This window comes from Macaca thibetana, chromosome 1, assembly GCF_024542745.1.
Source record: "Macaca thibetana thibetana isolate TM-01 chromosome 1, ASM2454274v1, whole genome shotgun sequence".
Classification (NCBI taxonomy): domain Eukaryota; kingdom Metazoa; phylum Chordata; class Mammalia; order Primates; family Cercopithecidae; genus Macaca; species Macaca thibetana.
The window spans coordinates 24724415-24736891 of NC_065578.1; the positions used below are offsets into that span (position 1 = coordinate 24724415).

Genomic DNA, 12477 nt, shown 5'->3' on the forward strand with positions numbered 1-12477 from the left:
GACGTTTTTCCGGTCACTGAAACCATAGATGAACAGGGACAGGCTTGGAGGCATCATACTGGATTTGATTTTACTATTATAAAAGAGTTAAAGACTGCTGCCTCTCAGTATGGGGCTACTGCTCCATATACTCTTGCTATAGTGGAATCTGTAGCTGAGAATTGGCTCACTCCTACAGACTGGAATACCTTAGTCAGGGCAGTTCTTTCTGGGGGAGACCACTTAATTTGGAAGTCAGAGTTCTTTGAAAATTGTAGAGATACAGCTAAAAGAAATCAACAGGCAGGAAACGGTTGGGATTTTGATATGTTAACTGGTTCAGGTAATTATGCAGACACTCGGGCCCAAATGCAATACGATCCTGGACTGTTCTCACAAATCCAGGCTGCTGCTACAAAAGCCTGGAGAAAACTTCCCGTTAAAGGAGATCCAGGGGCCTCGCTCACAGCGGTTAAACAAGGACCCGATGAGCCATTTTCAGACTTTGTGCATAGACTTATGACCACGGCAGGTAGAATCTTTGGAAATGCAGAAACGGGTGTAGATTATGTTAAACAGTTAGCTTATGAAAATGCTAACCCCGCCTGCCAAGCGGCAATCAGACCTTATCGAAAGAAAACAGATTTAACAGGATACATTCGCCTTTGTTCAGATATTGGGCCCTCATATCAACAAGGCCTAGCAATGGCCGCCGCTTTTAGCGGCCAAACAGTAAGAGATTTCCTCATTAACAAAGGTAAAGATAAAGGGGGATGTTTTAGATGCGGTAAAAGGGGACACTTTGCAAAAGATTGCCATGAAAACCAAAATAAGAGTCCAGAAGCAAAAATCCCAGGCCTTTGCCCAAGGTGTAAAAGAGGAAGGCACTGGGCAAACGAATGTAAATCTAAAACTGACAGTCAAGGAAATCCTTTACCCCCCAGGCAGGGAAACGGGATGAGGGGCCAGCCCCAGGCCCCGAAACAAGCATATGGGGCAGTCAGCTTTGTTCCAGCCAGCAACAGCAATCCATTTCAAAACTTAGTAGAGCAACCCCAGGAAGTGCGGGATTGGACCTCAGTTCCACCTCCCACACAGTACTAACACCTGAAATGGGACCACAGACCTTAAATACCGGAATATATGGACCCTTACCACCTAACACTTTTGGGCTACTTTTAGGAAGAAGTAGTGTCACCATGAGAGGCTTACAAGTCCTCCCTGGAGTTATCGATAATGATTATGAAGGAGAAATTAAAATTATGGCCAGAGCTATTGATAGTATTATTACTGTCCCTCAAGGAGTTAGAATAGCTCAGTTAATCCTGCTACCTTTGGTTAAAACAGATAATAATATCCAATACTCTAATAGAAATATAAAAGGTTTCGGATCATCAGAGATATATTGGGTACAACCAATTACAAATCAAAAACCCTCTCTAACCTTATGGTTAGACGGGAAGGCATTCACTGGACTAATAGACACAGGGGCTGATGTAACGATCATTAAACAGGAAGATTGGCCCTCTCATTGGCCTACCACAGAAACTTTAACTCACTTGAGAGGAATTGGACAAAGCAGTAATCCTAAACAAAGTTCTAAATATCTAACATGGACAGATAAAGAAAACAATTCAGGCCTCATTAAGCCATTTGTCATTCCTCACCTACCTGTTAACCTTTGGGGGCGAGATCTGCTCTCTCAAATGAAAATTATAATGTGTAGTCCAAATGATATAGTTACTGCACAAATGTTAACTCAAAGATACACCCCTGGTAAAGGTCTTGGAAAAGGAGAAAACGGTATCCCACAGCCTATACTGGTTTCAGGACAACTTGATAAAAAGGGGTTTGGAAATTTTTAGCTCAGGCCACTGACATACCTGCACCCCAAAGGTGCGCTGACCCCATTACTTGGAAGTCAGATGAGCCCGTTTGGGTTGATCAGTGGCCTTTACTCAATGATAAACTAAGTGCTGCCCAACAGTTAGTGCAGGAACAACTAGCAGCAGGACATATTGCGGAAAGTAATTCCCCTTGGAATACACCTATTTTTGTTATTAAAAAGAAGTCTGGTAAATGGAGACTCTTACAAGATTTAAGAGCAGTAAATATCACTATGATCCTTATGGGTGCCTTACAACCAGGATTGCCTTCACCAGTTGCGATTCCTCAAAAATATTTTAAAATCGTTATTGACCTTAAAGATTGCTTTTTTACAATTCCCCTTCACCCTGCTGACCAAAAAAGATTTGCCTTTAGTCTTCCATCCACAAATTTTAAACAACCAATGAAGCGTTATCAATGGAAAGTTTTACCTCAGGGTATGGCTAATAGTCCTACCTTGTGTCAAAAATATGTGGCTGCCACTATAGAGCCAGTCAGAAAAACATGGGCACAGATGTATATTATACATTATATGGATGATATTTTAATAGCAGGAGAAATTGGCGAACAAGTCTTACAGTGTTTTGCCCAACTCAAACAGGAGTTAACAGCAGCCGGACTACAAATAGCCCCAGAAAAGGTACAATTACAAGATCCATACACCTATCTTGGTTTCCAAATTAATGGACCCAAAATCATTAATCAAAAGGCCGTTATACGTCGTGATCATTTAAAAACTTTAAATGATTTCCAAAAATTACTGGGAGACATAAATTGGCTTCGACCGTACTTAAAGCTCACCACAGGAGAGTTAAAACCTCTTTTCGATATATTAAAAGGAGACTCTAATCCAAAATCTCCCAGGTCCATTACTAAAGAAGCATTAATAGCACTCCAACAGGTAGAACATGCCATTGCAACACAATTTGTTACCAGCATTGATTATTCTCAGCCATTAATATTCATTATTTTTAACACAACAATAACCCCTACTGGCTTATTCTGGCAAAATAATCCCATTATGTGGGTACACCTGCCCTCCTCCCCCAAAAAGGTTTTGTTGCCTTATTATGATGCCATAGCTGATCTAATTATCTTGGGAAGAGAAAACAGTAGAAAATACTTTGGAATAGAACCCTCTACTATTATACAACCCTACACTCAATCACACATCCATTGGCTGTTACAAAATACGGAAGCCTGGCCAATTGCTTGCGCTTCTTACACTGGCGTGATTGACAACCATTACCCACCTAACAAACTTATTCAATTTTGTAAACTTCATGCGTTTGTATTTCCCCATATTACCAGTAAAGAACCTCTCAATGACGCATTACTAATTTTCACTGATGGATCTTCCACAGGACTTGCCGCTTACACTTACAATGATATAATCGTTAAATTCCAGACCACTTATACATCAGCTCAGCTGGTCGAATTGCAAGCTATAATTGCAGCACTATCAGCTTTTCCTTGTCAGCCACTTAACATTTATACAGACAGCGCCTACCTGGCTCATTCGATACCCCTCTTAGAGACCGTGTCTCAAATTAAACATATTTCAGACACAGCTAACCTATTTTTACAATGTCAACAACTTATCCGAAAAAGGACTACTCCCTTTTTTCTTGGGCATATTAGGGCACATTCAGGATTACCGGGACCTTTAACTCAAGGTAACGCAACAGCCGACACGGCAACAAAAACCATAGCCACAGTCACTACAGACAATTTGCAACAAGCGCAAAAAGCACATGCCTTACATCATTTAAACGCCCAAACCTTAAGGCTTATGTTTAAACTTACCAGAGAACAAGCTCGACAAATAGTTAAACAATGCGCCAACTGCATAACATATTTACCTGTTCCCCATTTAGGAGTTAATCCCCGAGGACTCATCCCCAACGAAATTTGGCAAATGGACGTTACTCACCACTTAGAATTCGGTCAACTAAAATATATCCATGTATTCATAGACACCTATAGTGGATTCATCAGTGCAACTCTCCAAACAGGAGAGGCCACCAAACATGTCATAGCTCATTTATTACACTGCTTTTCCATCTTAGGAATACCCAAACAAATCAAAACAGATAATGGCCCCGGTTATATAGCCAAAACCTTCTTACAATTTTGTAATACCCTACAAATTAAACATACCACAGGCATTCCCTATAATCCCCAAGGACAAGGTATAGTAGAAAGAGCTCATCTGTCATTAAAAACTATTATCACAAAATTAAAAGGGGGGAGCTGGTACCCCGTGAAGGGTACCCCCAGAAACATACTCAATCATGCCCTGTTTATCCTTAATTTTTTAAATTTGGACAGTCATGGAAAATCGGCTGCCGACCGTTTCTGGCATCCTGAATCTCAAAAACAGTTTGCAATGGTAAAATGGAAAGATCCACTTGATAATTCATGGCATGGCCCCGATCCAGTTTTAATTTGGGGAAGAGGCTCAGTATGCATCTTCTCACAAAACAATGATGCAGCCAGATGGCTGCCTGAAAGATTGGTAAGACAAATAAATCATAACCATTGTCAGTCCAGGGAAGATAAAGCTCCCTGAGAAGTTCTTTCCTTCTTGTTTTTCAGAAAATGAAGCCTAACATGAGATTCCTTTGGGGAATAATCGCTCTATATAGCATAGTGGCAGTCTATGCAGGTTTTGGTGACCCTCGTAAAGCAAGAGAATTATTACGAAAACAATACGGCCAGCCTTGTGACTGCAGAGGGGGACAAATATCTGAACCTCCGTCAGACAGAATCACCCAGGTGACTTGCGTGGGCAAGACAGCTTACCTAATGCCAAACCAGTTATGGAAATGTAAGTCTACCCCAAGAGATACCTCACCTAGCGGGCCGCTCCTAGAATGCCCTTGTAGCTCTTTCCAATCTTCTGTACATAGTTCCTGTTATACCTCCTATCAACAATGCAAATCAGGCAATAGAACATACTATACGGCCACGTTACTAAAAACACAAACTGGAGGTACCAATAGCGTACAAGTATTAGGATCCACTAATAAACTTGTACAATCGCCTTGTAACGGCCAAAAAGGAAAGCCTGTTTGTTGGAGCACTACCGCCCCCATTCACATTTCTGATGGAGGAGGCCCATTAGATACTGCAAGAATTAAAACCGTCCAGAAAAAATTAGAAGAAATTCATAAAGCTCTATATCCGGAACTTCAATATCACCCCTTAGCCTTGCCTGAGATTAGAGATAATTTTAGGCTCGATGCTCAAACCTTTGATATCCTCAATGCTACTTACAATTTACTTCAAATGTCCAATACAAGCCTGGCCCACGATTGTTGGCTTTGCCTTAAGATGGGCCCCCCTATTCCTTTAGCTATACCTAACCTTTCATTGTCCTATGTCAATTACTCAAATGAATCCTTAGTAAATAATTCCTGTCCTATTATCCCCCCCCCTTAGTTCAACCGATGACGTTTTCTAATTCCACTTGCCTCTTTTCACCATCATATAATAACCCTAAAGAAATTGATTTAGGCTATGTTGTGTTTGACAACTGTACCTCCATAATCAATGCCACCAACCCTTTGTGTGCTGTAAATGGCTCGGTTTTCGTTTGTGGAAACAACATGGCATATACGTATCTACCTACAAATTGGACAGGGCTTTGTGTTCTGGCCACTCTTCTCCCCGACATTGATATCATCCCTGGAGATGAACCTATCCCCATCCCCGCTATTGAACATTTTATTTATAGACCGAAACAAGCCATACAATTTATTCCCTTGTTGGCTGGACTAGGAATCACCACTGCTTTTACTACAAGAGCCACAGGCCTAAGAGTCTCACTAACCCAATATACTAAATTATCTAATCAATTGATTTCAGATGTACAGACCTTATCCAGTACTATACAAGATTTACAAGACCAAGTAGACTCGTTAGCTGAAGTAGTTCTCCAGAATAGAAGAGGTCTAGATTTGTTAACGGCAGAACAGGGAGGGATATGTTTGGCTTTACAGGAAAAGTGCTGTTTTTACGCCAACAAATCCGGAATCGTCAGAGATAAGATAAAAACGTTACAAGAAGAACTAGAAAAGCGCAGAAAAGGCCTGGCCGCCAATCCCTTGTGGACTGGACTCGATGGACTTCTCCCCTATCTCCTGCCATTTCTTGGTCCTTTACTTACTCTTCTACTCTTCCTCACTCTCGGGCCTATAATCCTTAATAAGCTTATGGCATTTGTCAGACAACAAATCGAGGCCTTCCAGGCCAAACCTATACAGGTCCATTATCATCGCCTTGAGATGACTGAAAATGGTGAGTCTTATTTACCTTAATAAGACCACCTCCCCTGTGTGCTGAACTGGACAGTCAATGACGGGTAAGAGGACACTATCCCCATCGGAGCCTAAGACAGGAGGGCCGCCCTTGCTGCTGCCTTATCCCATGACGGGCCTAGAAGATGGGGATGAGTTGACCCAACCTAAGACAGGCGCAGTTCCCGAGGGGTCATTTCTTATCATAAAATAATAAAAAGGGGGACCTGTCCGGAGCTGCGCGCCCCGGCCATAGCAAATAATAATTAATGATTAAACGCCCGAGCTCTATTCCTTTCCACCTTCTACCTCCTCCCTAGATTTGTTGTTTCTCTTTTGTATCAATACCTCATAATAGATGGCGCTCTTCCTGCTGCTTCTTCACTTGTTCCCCTCCCCCCATCCCCCCATCCCCCCCATCCCCCCCCCAGCCGTGAAAATTGTTACTTTGTAGCACAGGCACCATCCCCTGCCCAGAAAATTACCAACTAACAGCGCAGGTGCAACATGACGTTCGACCAGAGAAACCAATACCTACTTGGTCACACCCTCTGTGATGAGATCATCTCCGCCTCTGGCCCAACCCCTTCCCCTCCAAGTGTATATAAGGCACTGCATTACCGCCATTAAACGAGACTTGATCAGAGCACTGTCTTGTCTCCATTTCTCGTGTCTCTTGTCTCCCAAATTCCCACTCCCTCCTCCAGGGCCTGCTTCGACGATCCCGCGGGCCGGGATAATTAGAGGCAAGTTACAGCCGGGCGCAGTGGCTCACGCCTGTAATCCCTCTGGGAGGCCAAGGCCGGTGGATCACCTGAGGTCAGGAGTTTGAGACCAGCCTCACCAACATGGTGAAACCCCGCCTCTACTAAAAATAGAAAAATTAGCCAGGCGTAGTGATGCACGCCTATAATCCCAGTTACTCGTAAGGTGAGGCAGGAGAACTGCTTGAACCTGGGAGGTAGAGGTTGCAGTGAGCCGAGATCACGCCACTGCACTCCAGTCTGGGCAATACAGTGAGACTCCATCTCAAAAAATAATAATAAATAAATCAATATATAGCAAGTTACCAAGTCCAATCCAAACATAAAGGCAGGAGAATGAAGCTCCACCTCTTGAAGGGAAGAGTGTGGACATATTTTAAAACCATCACAGTCCACCTTCTGGCCCCAAATTACTTACATTCTTCCCATATGCAAAATATACTCCCTCCCAAAACTCTACAAAAATCTCATCTCTTTACAGCATTAGCTTAATATCAAAGATACTAGCATCTAAAACAGGTAAATGTGAAGTCCAAAAGTGTAGTTTAAGTACAGTTCCTTTAGATCTGCAGGCCTGTGAACTAAAGACAAATTATCTTCCCTCATACATCTAACATAAAATTTGGAACAAGCATAACTGTTACAGACATTCTGTTCAAAAAGGGGGAAATAAGAGGTACAAGTGGGTAACCAGTCAATGGCAATTCTGAAATCCAGCCAGGCATTTATTATCTCACAACTTCTGTGCATGAAGAATTTGGGTTAAGCCTAGATGGATGGGTCTGTCTCACAGTCTAGTGAGGTTGCATTCAAAATATCAACCAGAGGTGCAGTATCCAATTTCAAGATGACTCCCTCACTCACACAACTGTTGACAAAAGGCCTCAGCTCCTCACTGCATGAACCTCTCCACAGAGCTGCTTGAGTGTCCTCACAACATGACAGCTGGCTTCTCCCAAAGAGACAATGAAGCTAAAGCTGCAATGTCATTTATGACCTAGATTCAGAATTTTTTTTTTTTAGATGGGGTCTTGCTCTATCACCCTGTCTGGAGTGCAGTGGTGCAACCTTGGCTCACTGAAACCTCCATCTTCCGGCTTCAAGCAATTCTCCTGCCTCAGCCTCCTGAGTAGCTGGGATTATAGGCACACGTCACCAAGCCTGGCTAATTTTTTTATTTTTAGCAGAGATGGGGTTTCACCATGTTGGCCAGGCTTAGACTCAGAATTCTAACACTATAACCTACCACATTCTAGTCATCGGAGTCACTAAATACTGTCTGTGCTCAAGGAAAGGGGAATTAAGTTCTATCTTTTAGAAGGAAAAGTACTGAAGAATTTGTGGACATATATTAAAACTGCCACACTCCTACACCCATGATAAACTTTTTTTATTTTTTGTGGAGTTGGGGTTTCATTATGTTGCCCAGGCTGGTCCCAAATTCCTGGCCTCAAGTGATCCTCCAGCCTCAGCTTCCCAAAGTACTGAGATTACAGGAACGAGCCACAGCCCTATTTATTATTTTTTAAACAAACATATATTACTTTCATAATATAAAAACAAAATGACTAGTATACATACAAGGCCTAAGTAACGAGGCCAAATGGGTAGTTCAAATTAGGAGAGAAGCAAACTCACTCCAAACATAGACCACTATTGTCTACTGGCCAGACTACAAACTACTTATTCTCTCATAAATAGCAAACAATTCTGTGTAGAGATCAAGTGGGAAGAGGCATGTTTTCAAAAACACCGCCACTAGCTACTGCCCATCCATCCCTGACATTAAATCTCAAAGGACTGTATGCCTATTTGATAGCCACTCTAGGAAGAGGCACCTTGTGAAAGGGAATCTTTAGTACTCTTCTCTGGGTTGGAAGTCAGAGTAATAGATAATAGTCAGGAACCAAAGATTTTAATGAGTATCTTTGGGAATCAAGTAACAAGAAGGAGAAATGGTGTTAGTGAGTATGGTCATAAGGTCCAGGCCTCCAGAAATCAGAGTAAGGTAAGGGCCTAGAGATGTTGGAGGATTCCATACCTGCCATGCACTACATCAACAAGACAAATGTTTTCACCATAACACTGCCAGGGAAAAAGGTAGGATTTGGGGGTATAAGAATTATAAACAGACCAAGCACGGTGGCTCATGCCTGTAATCCCAGCACTTTGGGTGGCTGAGGCAGGCGGATAACTTGAGGCCAGGAGTTCGAGAACAGCTGGTCAACATGGTGAAACCCTGTCTCTACTTAAAATACAAAAATTAGCCAGGTGTGGTGGCACATGCCTGTTATCCCAGCTACTCGGGAGGCTGAGGCAGAGGCTGCAGTGACCCGAGATCACGCCACTACACTCCAGCGTAGGTGACACAGCAAGACTCCAAACAAAAAAACAGAATTAGGCCGGGCATGGTGGCTCACACCTGTAATCCCAGGACACTAAGGCAGGTGGATCACCTGAGGTTGGGAGTTCAAGACTAACCTGACCAACATGGAGAAACCCCATCTCTACTAAAAATACAAAATTACCAGGGCCAGGTGGTGCATGCCTGTAATCCCAGCTACTCGGAAGGTTGAGGCAGGGGAATTGCTTAAACCTGGGAGGTGGAGGTTGCAGTGAGCCAAGATCGCACCATTGCACTCCAGCCTGGGCAACAAGAGCGAGACTCCTTTTCAAAAAACAAAACAGAATTATAGACAGAGAGACAAATATTGGCTCTCCTATTCCCTGTGGAATATTCCCTTTCTCTCTCTCCTGAACTCTTCCTAATTCTATTTTTGTCTTCTTTCTAAATTAAACTGGTGGCTGGGTGCAGTGGCTCACACCTGTAATCCCAGCACTTTGAGAAGCCACAATGGGCAGATCACTTGAGCTCAGGAGTTCAAGACCAGTCTAGGCAACACAGCGAAACCCCATCTCTACAAACAAAAAACACAAAAAATGAGCTGGGCTTTGTGGTACTATGCCTGTAGTCCTAGCTATTTGGGTGGCTGAGGCAGGAGGATCACCTGGAGCCCGGGGACAGGACTGAGGCTGTAGTTAGTCGTGATTATACCACCACATTCCAGCCTGAGTGACAGAGATCCTGTCTCCAAAATCAACAAATCAAAGTAGTATACAAGTTTCTCACCCATCCCATATCATTCAAGAATGTATTCTAAGGGTACAAACGGCATATTCCTAATTCAAGGAGTAATAAATAGCTACTGTACATTTTGATCTTTTTTTTTTTTTTGAGACGGAGTCTTGCTCTGTCACCCAGGTTGGAGTGCCTTGGCACGATCTCGGCTCACTGCAACCTCCACCTCTCGGGTTCCAGCAATTCTCCTGTCTCAGTCTCCCGAGTAGCTGGGATTACAGGCGCCTGCCACCACGCCCGGCAAATTTTTGTATTTTTTTTTACTAGAGATGGGGTTTCGCCATGTTGGCCAGGTCGGTCTCCAGCTCCTGACCTCAGGTGATCTGCCCGCCTCGGCCTCCCAAAGCACTGGGATTACAGGTGTGAACCACCGCACCCGGCCATTTTGATAATTTTTTAAAAAATAAAACGAACGGCCAGGCACGATGGCTCACACCTGTAATCTCAGCACTTTGGGAGGCCGAGATGGGCGAATCATTTGAGGTCAAGAGAGCGAGAGCATCCTGGCTAACACAGTGAAACCCCATCTCTACTAAAAATACAAAAAATTAGCCGGGCATGGGGGCGGGCGCCTGCAGTCCCAGCTACTCGGGAGGCTGAGGCAGCAGAATGGCGTGAACCCGGGAGGCGGAGCTTGCAGGCAGCCGAGATCGCGCCATTGCGATCTGCCTGGGCAACAGAGCGAGACTCCGTCTAAAAATAATAATAATAATAATAATAATAAAACGATCAAATTTTTCATCTATAAAACCAGGATAATGACAAAATCTACTTTATTGAATTTTGGTGAGTACCTGCCATTGATGAGTCCCGGCAAAGTGCCTGATACATAGAAAGCACTCAATAAAGGTCAGGTATTGTTGTTATTATTTATACACCTCTTTTTTTCCCTGTAAGACTGTGAGCAACTTGAGAGCAAGAATCTTGCCCCTAGTGTCTGTTTTGAGCCTGTTTCCGTATGTAAAATGGGTATCATTACACTATCTACCATATATAACTGTACCAAACAAGATAACATACCTAAAATACTTAGCACCAGCATAAGATGCTCAATAAACATGAACGATTATTATCTCACACTTTTGTTTCTTTATAGAAACTGAAGAGCATCTTGCCTAGGTGACAGACCTGAGTGTGATTTCCAGCTCCTTCTAGTTAGGCGGGCCTAGGTTAGTTCCTGAACCTGTTTCCTCATTTCCAGTAAGAATGACGACACATATAACGCATATTCAGCATCGAACGCAGTATCCGGCACCCAGTGACTGCTCAGTAGATAGAAGGCCAGCTCCCCTTCCCATAGCTTCTACTCTTCCCCTCAGAGTTACCGGTTCTTGGCAGGTAGAAGGCCTAAAACTTGGCAAATTGGGTGGAAACAGACCCTGGGGTGAGAATTTCCCAAATTTGCATTCGCATGCATCTCCCAATGCTCCAGCATCTACTAGGACGTCTCGCGGGGACTCCGGCCTCCTTGGGAGCCTGCTCAGTTAAACTGCTCCGGGCGAACTTTCCCTCCGCCTCTCCCACACCTGAACCCTCGCCGCCCGTCCCTGCGCACCGCTCCTCCACACCCCTCAACAGCACGCTCCTTTCTTCCGTCCCTCCCACCCTCTCCAAGCCCCATTTTTCAACCTTCTTCAGACCCCAATCCCTCTTGCCTGTGAATCCCCAATGCTGTTCCCTCTGTCCCCGACTTCGCTTCCAGCACCTCCGGGTGTCCCCCAAACTCCTCCTGTCTTACTCCTCCCGTCTTACGCCTCCAGGCCCTACCTTGTCCCCAACCCCCTCTCATCCCCCAGCGTCCCACCTGCACTTTCCGCCTCTTCAGCGCCGCCGCGTCCAGCCACACGCCGCAGGCCTCCTCCTCGGGGCCTGTCCGCCTCATGGTCGCTGAGGTGACCAAGCCGGCAGGACGCCGACTCACGCTCCAGACACCTCAGCAAACGCCACTGCCGCCGACGTTCGGATCTCGCGCCAACGCTGGGGGCGGGGCTACGTCGCGACTGCCCCGGGCGTCAGCTCCGCCCCGGCAAGGCCCCCGCCCCCGGCAAGGCCCCCGCCCCCGGCAAGGCCCCCGCCCCCGGCAAGGCCCCCGCCCCCGGCAAGGCCTCCGCCCCCGGCAAGGCACGCTCCCTTTGCTGTGCCCCGCCCACTCACTAACCTTCGCCGCCGGTCCTTGAGTGCTTGCGGCGCCTTTCCCTGCGCCGAGGAGTGCGTTTTCTTTCTGATCTGTTCATTCAAGAGCGGATTTCGGAAACTGCTGTGTGAACGGTTCTCCACAGCCTCAGAAACGTACATTTTCTTTTTGCTGCATTGAAAACTTCTTACAGTAAATACAATAACTACCCCGGGCTTAGGAATTTGTTCGTGTCATCGCTGAATCTTCGCGATCACCCCAAGAAGGAAGCGG

The 12477-nt window shown here is 44.9% G+C and overlaps 2 protein-coding genes across 2 annotated transcripts in view; one reads left to right on the forward strand and one right to left on the reverse strand.

Annotated features, from left to right (window-relative positions):
• Positions 1-12050, reverse strand: part of AUNIP (aurora kinase A and ninein interacting protein) — a 35534-nt gene extending 23484 nt beyond the window's left edge. The window contains exon 1 of the mRNA XM_050792067.1: positions 11875-12050. Coding sequence (XP_050648024.1) covers positions 11875-11952 — 78 coding nt within the window. The 5' untranslated portion in view covers positions 11953-12050. The remainder of the gene's footprint in view (positions 1-11874) is intronic.
• Positions 1-12477, forward strand: part of ZNF593 (zinc finger protein 593) — a 391757-nt gene that overhangs the window by 57863 nt on the left and 321417 nt on the right. The window lies entirely within an intron of this gene.